We start from the raw sequence: 17590 nt of genomic DNA on the forward strand, positions 1-17590 counted from the left end.
CAAGCACTTAAATAAGGACCATGTAAATTTCGTCAGATATACCTGAAACCTAGTTAAGAACAAATCAAACAGTTCGTGGTAACAAACTGTAGTAAGGAGCGATCCGACTCAATAGTAACCAAAACTCTAGAAAATTGAATTTTGATATCAATAGCTACATCAAAAGAATCGCATTTTAATGCTGATTTTAAATTTATAAGTTTCATCAAGTTTAGTCTTAGCCATCAAAAGTTACGAGCCTGAGAAAATTTGCCTTAATTAGGAAAATAGGGGGAAACACCCCCTAAAAGTCGTAGGATCTTAACGAAAATGACACCATCAGATTCAGCGTATCAGAGAACCCTACTGTAGAAGTCTCAAGCTCCTATCTACAAAAATGTGGAATTTTGCATTTTTTGCCAGAAGATAAATCACAGGTGCGTGTTTATTTGTTTGTTTTTTTTCCCACGGGTCATCGTATCGACCAAGTGGTCCTAGAATGTCGCAAGAGGGCTCATTCTAACGGAAATGAAAAGTTCTAGTGCCCTTTTTAAGTGACCAAAAAAATTGGAGGGCATCTAGGCCCCTCCCACGCTCATTTTTTCCCAAAGTCAACGGATTAAAATTTTGAGATGGCCATTTTGTTCAGCATAGTCAAAAATCATAATAACTATGTATTTGGGGATGACTTACTCCCCCACAGTCGCTGGGGGAGGGGCTGCAAGTTACAAACTTCAACCAGTGTTTACATATAATAATGGTTATTGGGAAGTGTACAGACGTTTTCAGGGGGATTTTTTGGTTTTGGGGGTAGGATTGAGGGAGGAGGCTATGTGGGAGGATCTTTCCTTGGAGAAATATGCCATGGGGAAAAAAATTCAATGAAAAGGGCGCAGGACGAATCTGGTCACGTTAGAAAAAAACGTCAAATTCATTGCTTAATATACAATGCTGGGCGTTAGGAGCCTCTCTATTATGGAGTATAATTTGAAAATAACACAACTATACGAGCGATAAAATATATATACCACGACCATAACTCAACTAACGAAAGAACTGCTAAGATATAACACAACTATAAAGCGAAAACAGGTGAAAACTAACAGGAAAATAAACGAACTAAGAGGTGGAAGGGGCCCAGAGAAAAAATATAATCCTTTTTCAATTTTGAGCCTAACTTCCGCAAAGGAGTAATAATGTCAGAAGCCCCAAAATACCGAATTATTTTCTTTTCAAACAGTTCGTGGTAAAGAACTGTAGTAAGGGGCGACCCGGCTCAATAGTAAACGGAACTCTAAAAAAAGGAATTTTGATGCTAAAAGATACATCAAAAGAATCGAATTTTCATGCTGATTCTAAATATATAAGTTTCAATTAATTTAGTCTTTGTCATCAAAAGTTACGAGCCTGAGAAAATTTGCCCTATTTTGGAAAAAAAGAGGGAAACATCCCCTAAAAGTAATAGAATCTTAACGAAAATCACACTATCGCATTCGGCATATCAGAGAACTCTATAGCAAAAATTTCAAGCTCCTATCTAAAAAAATGTGGAATTTCATATTTTTCGCCAGAAGACAAATCACGGGTGCGTGTTTATTTGTTGTTGTTTTTTTCTTCTCCCCAGGGGTCATCGTATCGACCAGGTGGTCTTAGAGTGTCGCAAGAGGGCTCCTTCTTACGGAAATGAAAAGTTCTAGTGCCCTTTTTAAGTGATAAAAAAATTGGATGGCAAATAGGCCCCCTCCTACGCTAATTTTTTTCCAAAAGTCAACAGATTAAAATTTTAAGATAGCCATTTTGTTCCGCATAGTCGAAAACCATAATAACTATGTCTTTGGGAATGACTTACTCCCCCACAATCCCTGGGGGAGGGGCTGCAAGTTACAAACTTTGACCAGTGTTTACATATAATAATGGTTATTGGGAAGTGTACAGACGTTTTCATGGGGATTTTTTGGTTTGGGGGGTGGGCTTGATGGGAGAGGGCTTTGTGGGAGGATCTTTCCTTTGAGGAATATGTCATGGGGGAAGAAAAATTCAATGAAAAGGGCGCAGGATTTTCTAGCATTACTATAAAAAAACAATGAAAAAATAAACATGAAAACGTTTTTTCAAATGAAAGTAAGGAATAGCATTGAAATTTAAAACGAACAGAGATTATTACGCATATGAGGGGTTCTAAAACTACTTTAGCATAAAGAGCGAGGTATTTAGGAGGAGATTAATACCTCGCTCTTGATGCTAAAATATTTTTAGTAATTTCAACTATTTATTCTACGGCCTTTTTGATTCAGGGGTCATTCTTAAAGAATTGAGACAAAACTTACGATTTAGAAAAAGAGCGAGGTATTAACGAGGGTACAAACCCCCTCGTACACATAATAAAAATATAAGAATATAAAAGTTTGTTACGTAAGTTAATTCTTAAGTTACGTATATTTTTTACTAATAAAAACGTTCGTTGAAAATTAAAAGTTCTAGTAGCCTTTTTAAGTAACCGACAAATTGGAGGGCAGCTAGGCCTCCTTCCCCACCCCTTATTTCTCAAAATCGTCTGATCAAAACTAAGAGAAAGCCATTTAGCCAAAAAAAATTAATATACTAATTTCATTTCAATAATTTGTGTGCGGAGAGCCAAAATCAAACATGCATTAATTCAAAAACGTTCAGAAATTAAATAAAAAAAACTAGTTTTTTAACTGAAAGTAAGGAGCGACATTAAAACTTAAAACGAATAGAAATTACTCCGTATATGAATTGGGTTGTCCCCTCCACAGTCCCTCGCTCTTTACGCTTAAGTTTGACTCTTTGCCACAATTCTACTTTTTAAAACAATTAAAAACTTTAGCGTAAAGAACGAGGGACTGCGGAGGGGACAACCCATTTCATATACGGAGTAATTTCTGTTCGTTTTAAGTTTTAATGTCGCTCCTTACTTTCAGTTAAAAAAACTAGTTTTTTTTATTTAATTATATTAAAGAACCAACTGCTGCCCAAAGTGAGTGATAAATTTTCTAGTGAAGATATGACTAGCGTATGGAAAGCTAGCCATAGTAAGGAGTGACGCGGATCAAAGTAACTGAAACTCGACAGAACAGAATTTTGATATCAGTAGATGCATCAAAAGAGCTGATTCCAAATATGTGCGATCCATAAAGTTAATTTTTACGCATCCTGGGCTAGGGACTTGAGAAAATTTGCCAAATTTTCGAAAAAGAGGAGAAACACCGCTTAAAGTCAAGGAATCTTCACGTAAGTCACACTATCAGATTCAATGTATCCTAAAGCCCTTTTGTATAGGTTTCAAGCTCACATCTTCAAAAATGTTGAATGTCGCATTTTTTTGCCAAGAAAGATCACAGAAGAATGTTTCTTTTTTTCTACCCAGGGAGGATCGTATGTAACCAATAAGTCATAGAAATTGATTTATCAATGTTAAATAGTATTGAAGATTTAATGCTTAAATGATATTTGAATATTATTTCAATCAAATTTTATACAAAGTGCTTTAAATGATTTCGAGTTGCCATAAAAAAGCTAAGACCCCATAGGTATATTCCCCTAAAAAAGATATGTATTTAAAAAAGCTTCTACATCCAATTGTACTTAAAACCAAAGAACAGCCTTTTATTTCTAGGTCTTCTCATAGTTGTGAAATGTCACGACCACCACAAGCTTTCATTTTTGTCTTACAATTTTTTTTTTTTTAATTCGAGAAAAAAATGTTTAGTTTCATTAGTTATTTGGAACGAGATAAGTTTTTTTGAATTATATTTTTTAGGGTAACTTTTTACCTGGTTTTAGCTATTACAGTGCAATACGAGACCATATAAAGCAAGAGAACAATAAATACAAATTTTCATTAACAATTTCATTTTACTATATTTGGAGATAAATGCTTTAAAAAATTGTTTCAAATATTTTAATTTGAAGAAAGATTTGCAAGAGAAAATAGAATCGGAAATACGATTTTCACTTTTTAAAATATAAGTATTGACAAATTAGTTCTATTTGTAATTCTACTTTACGCTACTTTAGAAGAATAAGAAACTAGAAGTAGTAGCTGTAACAAAACCCTGCTTTTCCTTTCGTGGAAACAATGCGTTTTTTAGACTGCAGTTATCCACAAAATGCTGTAAGCAGGAATGCAGTTTGTAGCAGAAACAAATCTTTGGCAGAACTACAGCTTGTACTACTTACGGCCACATTAAAGGCGAGGGAGGGGCAGTGACAAAATTAAGAGTATCATCCTTGACAAACTCTAGCTCAAAAACGTCTACTGAGCTCTTTTATTCTTCACCTTGGAGAACACAATAACTGCAAAAAGTAGACTATTTGGAAGAAATAAACAACTAAAGCCATTTTCACCTTTATTTATCAAATTAAGGCACACGAAAGGAATGCATCAGTTTAGATCTTATTGAAGGCTGCAATATCAACACTCTGTACATAATCCTCAAACGCTTCGATCTTCTCAACAAGTTCATCAACAGAAACTTTATCATCCTCGACAACACAGCTAATTTGTAGTTTCTTCACACCAAAGGCTACAGGTACCAATTTGGAAGCTCCCCAAATGAGACCATCCATGGCAATGGAGCGCACCTCCCTCTCCATGGCTCCCATATCGGTTTCATCATCCCAGGGCTTAATATCAAGAAGTATAGATGATTTGGCAATGACTGTTGGCTTATGTGACTGAAAATACAACAAGTTATTTCTTAAAAATACAAAAGCGTGGAGCAAATATAGAATCCATTAAAAAGAATCGTGGTTTAGTACCAAATTCAAAGTCTGGCCCAGAATTGGCCATTGACTATCAAGTCAAGTTGAAATGCCAGACTATCAAGCACTTCCTAGCAAAAAACTGTAAGTAGAGGCAACCCGGTCCAATCAAAATCAAAACTAAGAAAACGAATTTTGATAGCAACTAACATTTCAAAAGATTTGGTTTTTATACTGATTCCGACTATATGAAATTAATTAAGTTTAATGTTGCTTATCAGAAACTATGAGCCTGAAAAATTTTGCATAATTTCAGCAAAACGGGAGAAACACCTTTAAAAAGCCAAATTGACCTTAATGAAAAATCACACCACCAGATTCAGCATATCAGAGAACCCTACAATAAAGTTTTAAGCCCATATCTACAAAAACGCGGAATTTTTACTTTTGACCAGAAGAAAAATCATAGGAATGTTTTTCCCCTGGTGTGATTGCATCAAACCAATGGGTCATAAAGGAACGATAGAGGGCAAATTCAAACGCAAATCAAAAGTTATATAAAGCTTTTCGAGTGACCAAAAGGTTGCAGGACAACTAAGAATTCCCAGCAAAATTTGAAAAACGATATGACATTAAACAAAACAAAAACGAAGTTGTTTACGTGAAAATATGGAGCAACAATAAAACAAGGAAAAATTACTCTGATGGCCCCTTCCTCATCCCTTGCTCTTAATGCTAAAGTTAGACTTTTTGCACCAACATAATACAGAAGAATTTCTGCTTTTATAAAAATTTTAATGTTGCACCTTACTTTCAGTTGAAAAAAACAATTAAAAAATTAATTTAATCAGAATAAATAATTGTATCTTTGTTAAACTGTTAAAGTTCAATGGTTAATTGTTTCCCCATTGCGGCTTATCAGCTTTTCCTGAGGGAAGCTTACCCCAACTTCAGTCTTATATAATGGCTATGTTCCTATTTTAATTCCCACAAATACATACTAATTTTGTTTAGTCTGTTTCTGAACTCATTTGATTGTTATTTTTATTGTTTACTTGCTAATACCCAGTGCAGTAAGCTCTACAAAGCTACTGCAAACACTACTGCAGCAACTGATGTTCTACACAAATAAAAATAAATATTTAATATTTTTTTTTAATTATAATTAATTTATTTTTTTAATTTTATTTTTGTTATTTTTAATTTTTTTATAATTATAAAAATAATTATAAATATTGAACTAATAAGCACCTGGAAGTTAAATTATAGGTAAAAGATAAAAACAATTGGGGTCCTTGTTTTAAAATTTACTCCAAATTTAGATTTTGCCCAGTCAGAATTAGAATGAAAATATATTATGTTGGGTAAAATTTTTAATGAACACATAGTTTAATTTTTCACTGTCTTATTCATTTTTTTAGACACTTTTTCACAAGTTTTACCTGTATATATTTCATTTCTTTAAAATTAATAACGGAAAGTTGTAGTGTTTAATAAATTATCTTGTCCTGTCAAGCATTTACTATTAAACCTGAAATACTTAAAACTTTAATTTAATGACTAACCTTTTTTGCCTGATAAGCAGCAATTCTTTCAGCCTTAACTTTCTCAGCCTCTTCACTTTCTTCATCAGACCCAAATAAATCTACATCATCATCTTCTTCTTCCTTTTGAGGTGGTGCTGCTAGTTTAGCACCTGTTGTCTTTCCTTCCAGGGTTTCAATTCTTTGGCGGAGACCAAGTAAAAGACCTTGTAGCCCATCAATACATTTTTTCAGCTCCTTGTTTTCGCTGCTTAAAGCTTCAACTTTATTGCTAAGAGCAACAGCAGATTCAAGTTGCTTCAATGTATTTGAAGGCAAGACACCTGACAGTGTTTCAGTTACAGCTGTAGGTTTGGGTTTATATGTGCCAGCCAAATGTTCTTGAAAAGTCCTTTCAGCATCTTCATAGCTGAAACCAAAAACACATTTTTATAAGAGAGAAATGACAGCTTTGTAAAGTAACTATTTATGAGGCATATTGAAAAACAGTACACCTACAGGGTCTGCATTTTCAGGCGGTACTCATCTGATGTCCCAAAGCTAGTGATTCTTCCCCAAAATTTAGTAAAAATTTAAAGTTCTCTTTTTCAGTTCTCTTTAAAAATTTAAAGTTTCTTTTTCAGGAAAAATACTGTTGTATGATATTTACCAATGGTAAAAAATACACTAAATAATTGGATTTAGTTTAATCCAAAGGCAACAGGAAAAACGATGCATATAATTAAAGATGGAAGATATTATATTATTATGAAAATTATTATCTGTAAAAAACAACAAAAACATTTATCTTTTTATTTGACAACATATCTTTGACCAGAGGTTTTTAGACAAAATATGTTAAAGAACAAGGATTTAGCAAATTTTGCTGACAACCCTAAAACCTTGCATTAGCCTACAGTTTTGTTGTTTGAGCCTACAGGTTGAGTCTATAACTGTCTTTTTTTACCTTGCCTATCTACCTTCAGGTCCTCAGAACCAAAGGGCAAAAGACAGCTATCATCACTTAAGAACATTTAGAGCTTCTTGCAAAAAAAAACAAACAAAGAAATAAATAAGATCCCATCTAAATAATCACAAAAAAGGAAGATAGCAGACACAAATATTCCCCCCCCCCCCTGTCCCTAGCATCTCTACAAGTAAAATGGGATTGTCAAACAAATAAGGCACATTTAAGATAGGAATTCTGGCAAATTCTCCCCTGGTACAAAATTTTCCCTGGAAAGATCACCCCCATAAACTTCTATCCCCATTGAAAATTCTCCCCATAGCCGCCCTCCCTGGAAAACACCTTCGGATTGTTGGATCTATTTATAAACTCTAAACAGAAATTACATATACAAAGATGAGATAACCCAAGCTCTCAGAAGGGTCAATTTTTCAAAATTGAACTACATGAGCAAAGGCAGATAGTGTGGAATTTGCAGCTTTTAATGCCTAAGATGTGTGTTTTCCGAACTTTAACCAAGTATCAAAGCTTATACCAAGTCCCAAACTGCATAATTGGATAGGATACTACAATCCCATAAAGTATTAACAGTAAAACTGTTACAATTAAGACATCTATTGCATAAAACAGTACACTCTAAAGCATTAATAGATACAGAATTCCAACTAGAATAGCAATCTAAGTCACATTACTCTTATACCCTTTTTGAAAAAATACTTTAACAACAATATTCTAACTTATTTCTTAACGAAATGTTTAACACGAATTGTATAGATTCTAATTGGTTTAATTCAAGTTTGACTTCTTTTTTTTTAAGACACTCTTGTTGCTAGTTATTTGGTTTGTAGAGGGTTCAATAGTGTGACTCTGCAAGCTCAACCAGAATTGACCCAGCTCTAAATGAGGAACCAGGAGAAATTTGGGGAAAAGACAAGAGAAATGCCAGATGATTTGTCCCCAAGCACACATTGCAATTCCAGCCAAAGGCATCAAATCAGGAGATTTGTACCTGTACAATGCAGACCATAGAAGAAGACAATGTGAAGAAGTTTTTTAAAGTTAGGTATAATATGTTGAAATTCCAGTTAAAAATAGGAGACACTATAAAATGGTTGAAATTGTGGACAAAATTAATGGAATTATGGATTTACACCATAAGTCCTGGAAAAGCAGACTAAAACACTAATATATAATGGGTTTGAACATGAAATTAAATTAAAAAAATGTTTTCTAACTGAAAGTAAGGAGCAATATTAAAACTCAGAACAAACAGAAATTGTTCCGTATATGAAAGGGGTTGTCCCCTCCTCAACGCCCCGCTCTTTACGCTAAAGTTTGACTCTTTCTTACAACTCTACTTTATAAAACAATAAAAAACTTAAGCGTAAAGAGCGAGGCATTGAGGAGGGGCCAACCCCTTTCATATAATATATATATATATATATATATATATATATATATATATATATATATATATATATATATATATATATATATATATATATATATATATATATATATATATAAAAGAACTTACATCAAATTGTGAGGATTAAAACTGAATAGATAAAACACTTATTAAAACATTTTTTAGAAATAGCCCTAGCATCCTTACTTCAGCGAAGTTCAACCAGGACTGGCGAAAAGAATGAAATGAGAATATAATGAGAAATGAGAATATATCATTCTTTTCGCCAGTTCAAGAGCCAAACTGTATGAATAGATCCATGCTCGACAAGCAAATGGAGACACAGATATTGTGATTCAGGGTGGCAAATAGTATCAAAAATTTCTATCTCCTGCCCCTCCAACTCAGATGGAACTTTAAATGGGCAGTCAAATACGTAAATGACACTTTTGCTAGCAGGGAGCTGGACAACAATTTTTACAGTGCTAAATGAGAACAAACCATTGAGTCATCAAGTTGAAAAGATCATCAACCCACTCTGATAGCAGAAGCTGTGAGAACATTAGTTGCCTTAGCATTATCTTCAGCAATAATGACTGTCTAACTCCTAAGTTTCAAGAAATTGAGTATGTTGTTGCATCAGGCACTATGAAGTGAAACCCAAAAGGACTACTATTCCTCTGACAGAATAAAAGATACAGATACCAGGATACAAAATTGTTAGCAATCTATCAAAGCAGGAAGGAAGGGGAATTGTCCTATACATCCTGGAAACTTTCCAGGTAGGAAATATTGATATTGATTCTGAGTCTTATTTAGAACAAGTGTGGATATTGCTGAACCTCCCTGATGAACCAATTCATATTGGTGCAACTTACAGAAGTCCAAGTTCCCCAAATTTAGAGAAGTCCCTCTGTGAAGTTGTAAAATCAATTGATAGAAAAGTTGCACTGATAGGAAACCTTCTTCTCTTAATTGGGGAATTTAACCTACCTTCCATTCAATGGACTGATGGCTGCGATTACTCTGGAAAGAATTTAGTTGAACTGTTTCTTGAGTGCCTAGCTAAAAAATTAATTTACCAAGCTGTAAACTTTCCAACTAGGTGCCAGGATGGCCAGCCACCATCATTATTGGACCTTGTAACAGTAATCAATCATGAAGCATAATTAAATGTAGCCCCACTACTGCCCTTTGGTGCAAGCAGTGACACTACTATACAAATCTCCCTTTGACTGTATCCTGAAAAATAATTTTTAACAAAATATGTGCATAGAAAATACTGTCTAATGAGGTAAGAGTTGGCAGGGTGTGATTGCTCCTTTATGACTGAGAATGATGTTCACAAATCATGAAACATGATAAAGAAAATACTGATAGTGAGCAAGAAATAAAAAGAAAGTTTTGTAGACTGTATAAGGAGAATATACATAATAACAACAACTACAAAAAATATACCAAGACAGAAAATCAAGTCAGAAACCTATCCAAGAAGCTAATTGAACAGCACAAGGAGGCTCTAGCAACAACAAGCAATTTTAATCTGAAACAGTTTTGGAATTGAGCCTCAGCCCATAAACCTGGCAGACACTTGGCTACACAACCAGAAGTCAATGACTGTGTAGTAGACAACCCAAAGGAAATTGCAAATGCTGTAAATAGGCAGTTTACATCTATATTTACTTTACCTGTTAATACCCCTCTTCCAACCCCCTACCTATACCATCACAAGCCCTATACCATCACAAGCCCTATACCATCAATAACTGTCAATAGGGTTGATGTAGACACATATTAAAAATTGAACCCAAATCAATCAGTAGAATCTGACAGCAGTGTTGTAACTAGCCAAGATGGCCAGCCACCATCATTATTGGAACTTGTAATAATAAGCAATCATGAAGCACAATTAAATATAGCCCCACTACCACACTTTGGTGCAAACAATCACACTCCTATACAAAGCTCCCTTGGACTGTACCCTGATAAATCGGTTTTTACAAACATGTTTATAGAGATTACTATCTAATGAGTTAAAAGTTGACAGGGTGTGATTGGTCCTTTATCACTGAGAATGATGTTCATAAATCATGGAACATGACAAAGAAAATACTGCTAGAGGTCTCAGAGAAAAATACTATAGTAAGATTGACTTGAAAACTTAAAACACCCTAATTCATGACCAAAGACATAAGGAGAGAGAGAAATAAAAAGAAAGTTTTGGAGACTGTATAAGTAGAACATATTAACAATAACTACACAAAATATACCAAGGCACAAAATTAAGTCAGAAACCTAGAAACCTATCCAGGAAGCTAACTGAACAGCATGAGGAGGCTATAGCAACAATAAGCAATTTGAATCTGAAAAACTCTTGGAATTATGTTTCAGGCCATAAACTTGGCTACACAACTAAAAGTCAATGACTGTGTAGTAGAAAACCCAGAGGAAATTGCTAATGTTATGAATAGGCAGTTTACATCTGTATTAACTTTACCTGATATTACCCCTCTTCCAAACCCCCTACCTATACCATCACAACCCCTATGCCTACAATAACTGTCAACAGGGTTTATGTAGAGACACATTAAAAAAAAATTGAACCCAAATAAATCAGTGGGATCTGATGGCAGTGTTGTAACCACCCAAAATGTTTGGGGGGAGGGGGGGCAAGAGATTTTACTGACTGGCTGGTCATTTTCACCAAATTATTTGGGAATAATTAGCATAATGTCCATTTCTAATACAACATGTAAGATCACAGCATGAATTGGTAAAACTGCTGCATTTACCAACCAAGATTTTGATTTTTGTACATATAATGTCACTATTTTAGTAAAGCTTGTATGCTGTTATCACATTGCCTCATTTGTATCTGTATCTTAGACATAATATTCTGAGCTTGCAGAGACAGGATGAATATGGGACATCACAGAGGCCTTTAATACATTTTGTTGCCCTCCTCTGGATTGATTCCATTGCTGCTTTGTCTTGTTGATTGGGCATGCAACACACATTCCAAATTCTAGCCTTGGTGAAACTAGACTTATACAGCTTAGGAATAACATTTGGAAATCCACTAGTGAACATTCTTTTGATTAATCTACATGTTTGTTTGGCCTTTGCAATAGTTGCTTGTGCATGAAAATGGAAATTCAACTTATCATTTACCAGGACAACAAGATGTCTGTCTCCATGGCTACTGGAAATAGCTTAGCAAGACCCATCACAACAATTCATTTGGTACTGAGTGTGCAGGTAGAGTCTTGTATTTTGCTGCATTGAATCAAACTTCCAAATATTAGTCCAGTGAGTGAATGCATCAAAGTCCAGTTGTGTTGGCTAGATATTTTCTGCTGTGTCTGCACAACTAATAAGTTTTGAGTCATCAGCATAGAGGCTTACTTTGCTATTAAGGATTGTTGGCACATTATTTACATATATATTGAATAAAGTTGGACCCAATACTGTGTTCTGGTGCACACTCTTCTTGCAGCAGCCACCTCAGAGAAGAACATCCTTCCATCACTTTCAAATATTTTAACTATCTGTTAGGACCTGATTCACCCATTCTACCACATCCTCATTCACCCCAATAGTTTGGAGCTTGATTTGAAGTCTTTTGTGGCAGAGTTTGTCAAATAGCTTTGCCAAATCCAGTAGTATAATGTCAACAGGGAGCCAGTGGTCCAGAACGTCAGTGACATAATTGTAAGTATCAATTAGGTATGTTTAATTGACCAACCAGACTTAAAGCCATATTGAGATGATGATGATAGTTTATTGGTTTTTAAGTGTTTAAAGTTTGCAATGTTTACAATTCTTTCTAGAAGCTTCCTGGCTGCAGAGGTTATGCTCATGGGCCCAAAAATAGTTGGGTACTCTTTGCTAACATCCTTGTGTAGGGGGGTTATATGTGCTGTGCACCAATCTTGCAGGATACACTTTTCATTAAGAGATTTCTGAAACAGTAGACCTAGCTGCCCCAACAGTTCAACATACAATTCTTTTAGAATTTGGGGTTTGCACCACCAGGCAGAGCTGTCACGTATGGGGGGGGGGGTCCCTCCCCCAATGTTTTTGGTCACTTGATGAAAAAAAGTATGCCAGTAAAATTGTGGCGTGCCACAATTTTTCTGATGCCACTAAAATCCTTTGCTCAATAAATCAATGAAGACCACAAGATTATTGACATGTCATTTACAAAAATTTAGAACTTGGTTGTTCAATGCAGCAGTTTTACCAACTCTTGTAGTGACTTTAAAGATGGTGCCACAACTTTCCATCTGTGTCTACAGGCACAAATGGTATATCCCAGGAAGTTATTTTGAGGTCCCTAACTATACCCCTTCCCCCCTCCTCTATATAATTTAGCTTTTTGTGCATTACAGCTTATATTTTAGTCAAATTTGATCCTATATTACTATTAAAAATGTAAATCCTTGCTTACCTAAGAAAAATTCAACTTTTCACTGTTTTTTAAGCTACTATATTCCATAATTAGTTCACAAGCATTGAAAAACAATTATTACCTTTTATGGTATAGTTCAAAATGGAATGTAAGCATTTAAACAAACCCCATATTTGAAATGTATTATCTTTAAATGGCTTTACACAGGGGTCATAGAGGTAAGACATTGAACTTTTAAGGGATTTCTCACTCAAAATTATGATTAGCTGCTAAAATTGGGTATGGCTTATGTTATATGTGTGTCAATAACATCTATTTTGTAAATCATAACAGCATAGAGAAAGTCAATTTCTTCAAGATGGCACAGTAATGATTCTTAGAAACCTGAAGAGAGGCAAAACAGAAATTTAGAGGGAAAAATAAGCACAAGTCCTAAATATGTGATTGACATAGCCTTAACAGACATGCTCTCTTTGGGAGAGTTTGGGGGGAGGGTAATTTGAAAAAAAAGATGTATTTGTAACTTACAAATGGGTGATGAGATCTTAATGAAGTTTGATATTTAGAAGGACCTTGTGCTTCAGAGCTCTTATTTTAAATCCCAACCAGATCCAGTTACATTGAGATGGGGAAACTGGAAATCTTGGAAGACATGAAAATTGAAGTATCTTTATCTTACAAATGGGTGGGTGAATCTTAGTGAAACTTGATATATAGAAAGATCTTATGTCTGAGATGCTTATACAGAAAGTACTCCATATATGAAAAAGGTTTTCCCTCCTCAATGCCATGCTTTTTATGCTAAAGTTTGACTCTTTCTGTTAACTTTTCTTTTTAAAACAGTAAAAAACTTTAGCATAAAGAGTGGGGTGTTGAGGAGGAAAAGGCCCTTTCATATATGGAGTAATTTCTGTCCATTTTAAGTTTTAATGTTGCTCCTTACTTTCAGTTAAAAACACTTGTTTTTTATATTTAATTTATACCATAGTTTTATAAATATATATTCAAAATTAGCAAAATAAACCAAAATAAGCCAGACATAAGATCTTTCTATATATCAAGTTTCATTAAGAGCTGACCACCCATTTGCAAGATAAAGATTCCTCAATTTTCATGTCTTCTAAGATTTCTGGTTTCCCCATCCAACTCCTCTCAATGTCACTAGATCTAGTTGGGATTTAAAATAAAAGCTCTGAAGCACAAGATCCTTCTAAATATCAAACTTCATTAAGATCTCATCACCCATTTGTAAGTTGCAAATACATCTCTAATTATTCCAAATTACCCCCCCCCCCAAACTACCCCAAAGAGAGTGTATCTATTATGGTTGTGTCAATCATGTATTTAGGACTTGTGCTTATTTTTCTCACTAAATTTCTGTTTTGCCTCTGTTCAGGTTTCTAAGAATTATTATTGAGCCTTCTTAAAGAAATGGACTTTCTCTACACTGTTATGATTTACAAAATAGATGTTATTGATACAAATAACATAAGCTGTACCTTACTGTAGCAACTAATCATAATTTTGAGTGAGAAATCCCTTTGAAAGTTCAATGTCTTACCTCTATTACCCCTGTGTATAGTCATTTAAAGATAAGATGTTTCATACATGGGGTTTGTTTATATGCCTACATTCTATTTTAAACTATACTATAAAAGGTAAAAATTGTTTTTCAACGCTGGTGAACTAATTATGGAATATAATAGCTTAAAAAACAGTGAAAAGTTGAATTTTTCTAAGGTAAGCAAGGATTTACACTTTTAATAGTAATATAGGATCATATTTGATCAAAATATAAGCTGTAATGCACAAAAAGCTACATTATATAGAGAAGGGGGAAGGGGTATAGTTATGGACCTCAAAATAACTTCCCAAGATATACTTTACCCTGGTAGACAAATCCCTGAAAGTTTCAATTCACTAGCTCAACAACTTTCCAAGATAGCAAGAAGTCAATGGACTGGAATTTTACCTTAAAAAGATTTAAGCACATCAAAAGATGCAACAACCCAATATTTAAATGGTGCGATAAAGATTTTACAATGATTTAGTTGCTAAAGAGGACAACTAGACTAGCTTACCGAGTATCACCCTAGTAGAAAGTGAATGAAAATGCCCAAAAAATCTATTGAATAATAACTAGCATGGAAGCCTTATATGAAACAGACATCTTACTAGAATTTCTCCTGGTACAAGAAGTTATCTCCTCTCATTTTGATTAGAAATAAGCCTATTCTACTAAAATTAATTCACAACCACGTCGGCAAGAATATCGCTGCTGTTGTGAAGTTAAACTTTGAAACATTTCAAAGCCTAATTTCAAAATTGCTGAAAAAGATAGCGCGAAAGTTATTTCGTGGGCCAGATGACTACCGTGTTCCTTTCATTTACCATGAGAGAACAGAGAACTTGGGGTTATTATTCATAGCTTTCTAAAAAGTAGTGTTCAAATCATTGTCAGTCGGCGTAAGCGTAACTTTTAGTGACATAAATTACCATCTCTTTTCTCTCGTCATTTTTTCTCTGTTGACACAAACACGAATAATTGGAAAACGTTGACATTCATGTTGAAAGAAGTGTCAGGTTCAAAATGAAAGATAAGCTAATAGTATTTGTTTTAAAAAAACTATGATGTTTTCTTTTTAATCAAGAGTACTAGGAAGCGTTATAACCAATAAGTTAACTGATTAAAAGCTGAGACTTGGTTAGTTCAGTGGTGAAGTGTATCACAATGTTAAATTTGAAACTAACCTGAAAAAAATGTCCGATTTTCTTTTCTTAATCTGCATAGTGAGTTCAATAACAAGAAATCAATAAATAAAATGTCAACATTATATCTATTCCCTATAAACTTTGTGAAATAAAGGCCTGTTTCCATCTTTCCAAAAAAAAAGTATCAACAACTGTTTTGCTAGTTATTGTGTTTCTGAAAGCTAATTGAAAATTGGTACTAACAGTTAAGAGAGTCATTTAGTATTAGAAGCATTGCTAGGGATAATCATTGACAAATTGTGAATGTGGAAGTAATAAAATAAACTGCAGGGTAAAAATCATATTTGCATTTTTGTATGTAAATTTCGCATTCAAGAAATAACTGCGGGTTTCTATTGTACTTTACAGATTTGTATTGCATTTTATGCTTGTTTGGAGGCTTGATATCTTTTTTAAAATGTTTATTCTTCCTTGTCATAGGATTACGTAGCCTTTAAAAGTCAGATATGATTCTATTTGTCTCTTGTTCTTCTTTCATTTCCTAATATGACGCTGACCAAATTTGACTGTAAGATTTTAGTTCACATCTGCAAATATGAGATATAATGCTAATAATATCGTCAGTTTTTCAGGATCTTGACCATCAGGCATTGTGGGGCTGCTCCCAGTTCGTCGCTTTCAAAAAGGGCCTAGCATCTTTTTTTTCTCTTGGCCTATTCATATGGAAAATCAGTTATTGAAATTTCAGAGTGCGCTTATCAAATTGAAAATTTGAAAGTACTAGGGCCTTTTTGAAGGACTTAAAGTGTTTGGAGGACAATAAAACCTATCTCCCATGCCCTTCTCCCTCGATAGCCTCCTTTATATTAGCTACAAATTTGATGTAGTCATTTTACTCGGAAACGTTGCAAGGTCAAAGGAATATGCCTCCGGGGTCCAAATCAAACCCGCAGCCCCATACCAATGACCGTAATTTATCTAAATTACCGTCATTGAAAGGTTGGTTTTAATATAAAATTGGCCAGGCTAGACCTAAGTTGTCTAATCAGCTAAGAACTCTTTGAAGTTCTCCAAGGGTAATTCTGAAACCACTACGCGTACCTGAGTAAATAAACAAGAGCTAAGAGCTCATATGGCACTTGTGACGAGGTCGGAAGAGCCGAGAGCTCATATGGTACGAGGTCGGAAGAGCCAAGAGCTCATTTGGACGAGGTCGAAAGAGCCAAGAGCCAAGAGCTCATTTGGCACTTGTGAGAAGGTCAGAACCTAAAGTTAAACTTTATAGCACAAGATCCTTCTAAATATCAAATTTCATTAAGATCTGGTCACCCTTTCGTAAGTTACAAATACCTCAATTTTCAAAATTACCTCCCCCCTCCCAATTCCACCAAAGAGAGCAGATCCGGTCCAGTTATGTCAGTCACGTATCTTAGACAGGTTTCTATTCTTCCCATCCAGTTTCATCCTGATCTCACCGCTTTAAGTATTTTCTAAGATTTCCGGTCCCCCCAACTGCCCCCCCCCCAATTACGTTTGATCCGGTTGAGATTTAAAATAAGATATCAGAGTTACGAGGTCCTTCTAAATATGAAGTTTCATGAAGATCCGATCACTCCTTCGTAAGTTAAAAATACGTTATTTTTCTTATTTTTCAGAATTACCCCCCCCCCCCCCCCCCGCAATTGAGCGGATCCGTTCCAATTATGTAAATTACGTATGCAAGACTTTTGCTTATTTTTCCAACCAAGTTTCATACCAATCCTTCCAATCTAAGGGTTTCCCATCATTTTAGGTCTCCCCACCCCAAACTTCCCCCAATGTCACCAGATCCGGTCAGGATTTAAAATAAGAGCTTTGAGCCACGA

General features: G+C 34.7%; 1 protein-coding gene across 1 annotated transcript; it reads right to left on the reverse strand.

Annotated features, from left to right (window-relative positions):
* Positions 1–4332: 4332 nt before the first annotated feature.
* On the reverse strand, positions 4333–15319 carry LOC136029924 (elongation factor 1-delta). Its single transcript, XM_065708452.1, has 3 exons — positions 15189–15319; positions 6270–6657; positions 4333–4677 (listed from the first exon to the last, which is right to left on the reverse strand). The coding sequence occupies exons 1-3, from the start codon at positions 15224–15226 to the stop codon at positions 4390–4392; spliced, it is 714 nt and encodes a 237-aa protein (XP_065564524.1). The 5' UTR covers positions 15227–15319; the 3' UTR covers positions 4333–4389.
* Positions 15320–17590: the final 2271 nt, after the last annotated feature.

The sequence above is a fragment of the Artemia franciscana genome, chromosome 8, assembly GCF_032884065.1.
Source record: "Artemia franciscana chromosome 8, ASM3288406v1, whole genome shotgun sequence".
NCBI classification, from domain to species: Eukaryota; Metazoa; Arthropoda; class Branchiopoda; order Anostraca; family Artemiidae; genus Artemia; species Artemia franciscana.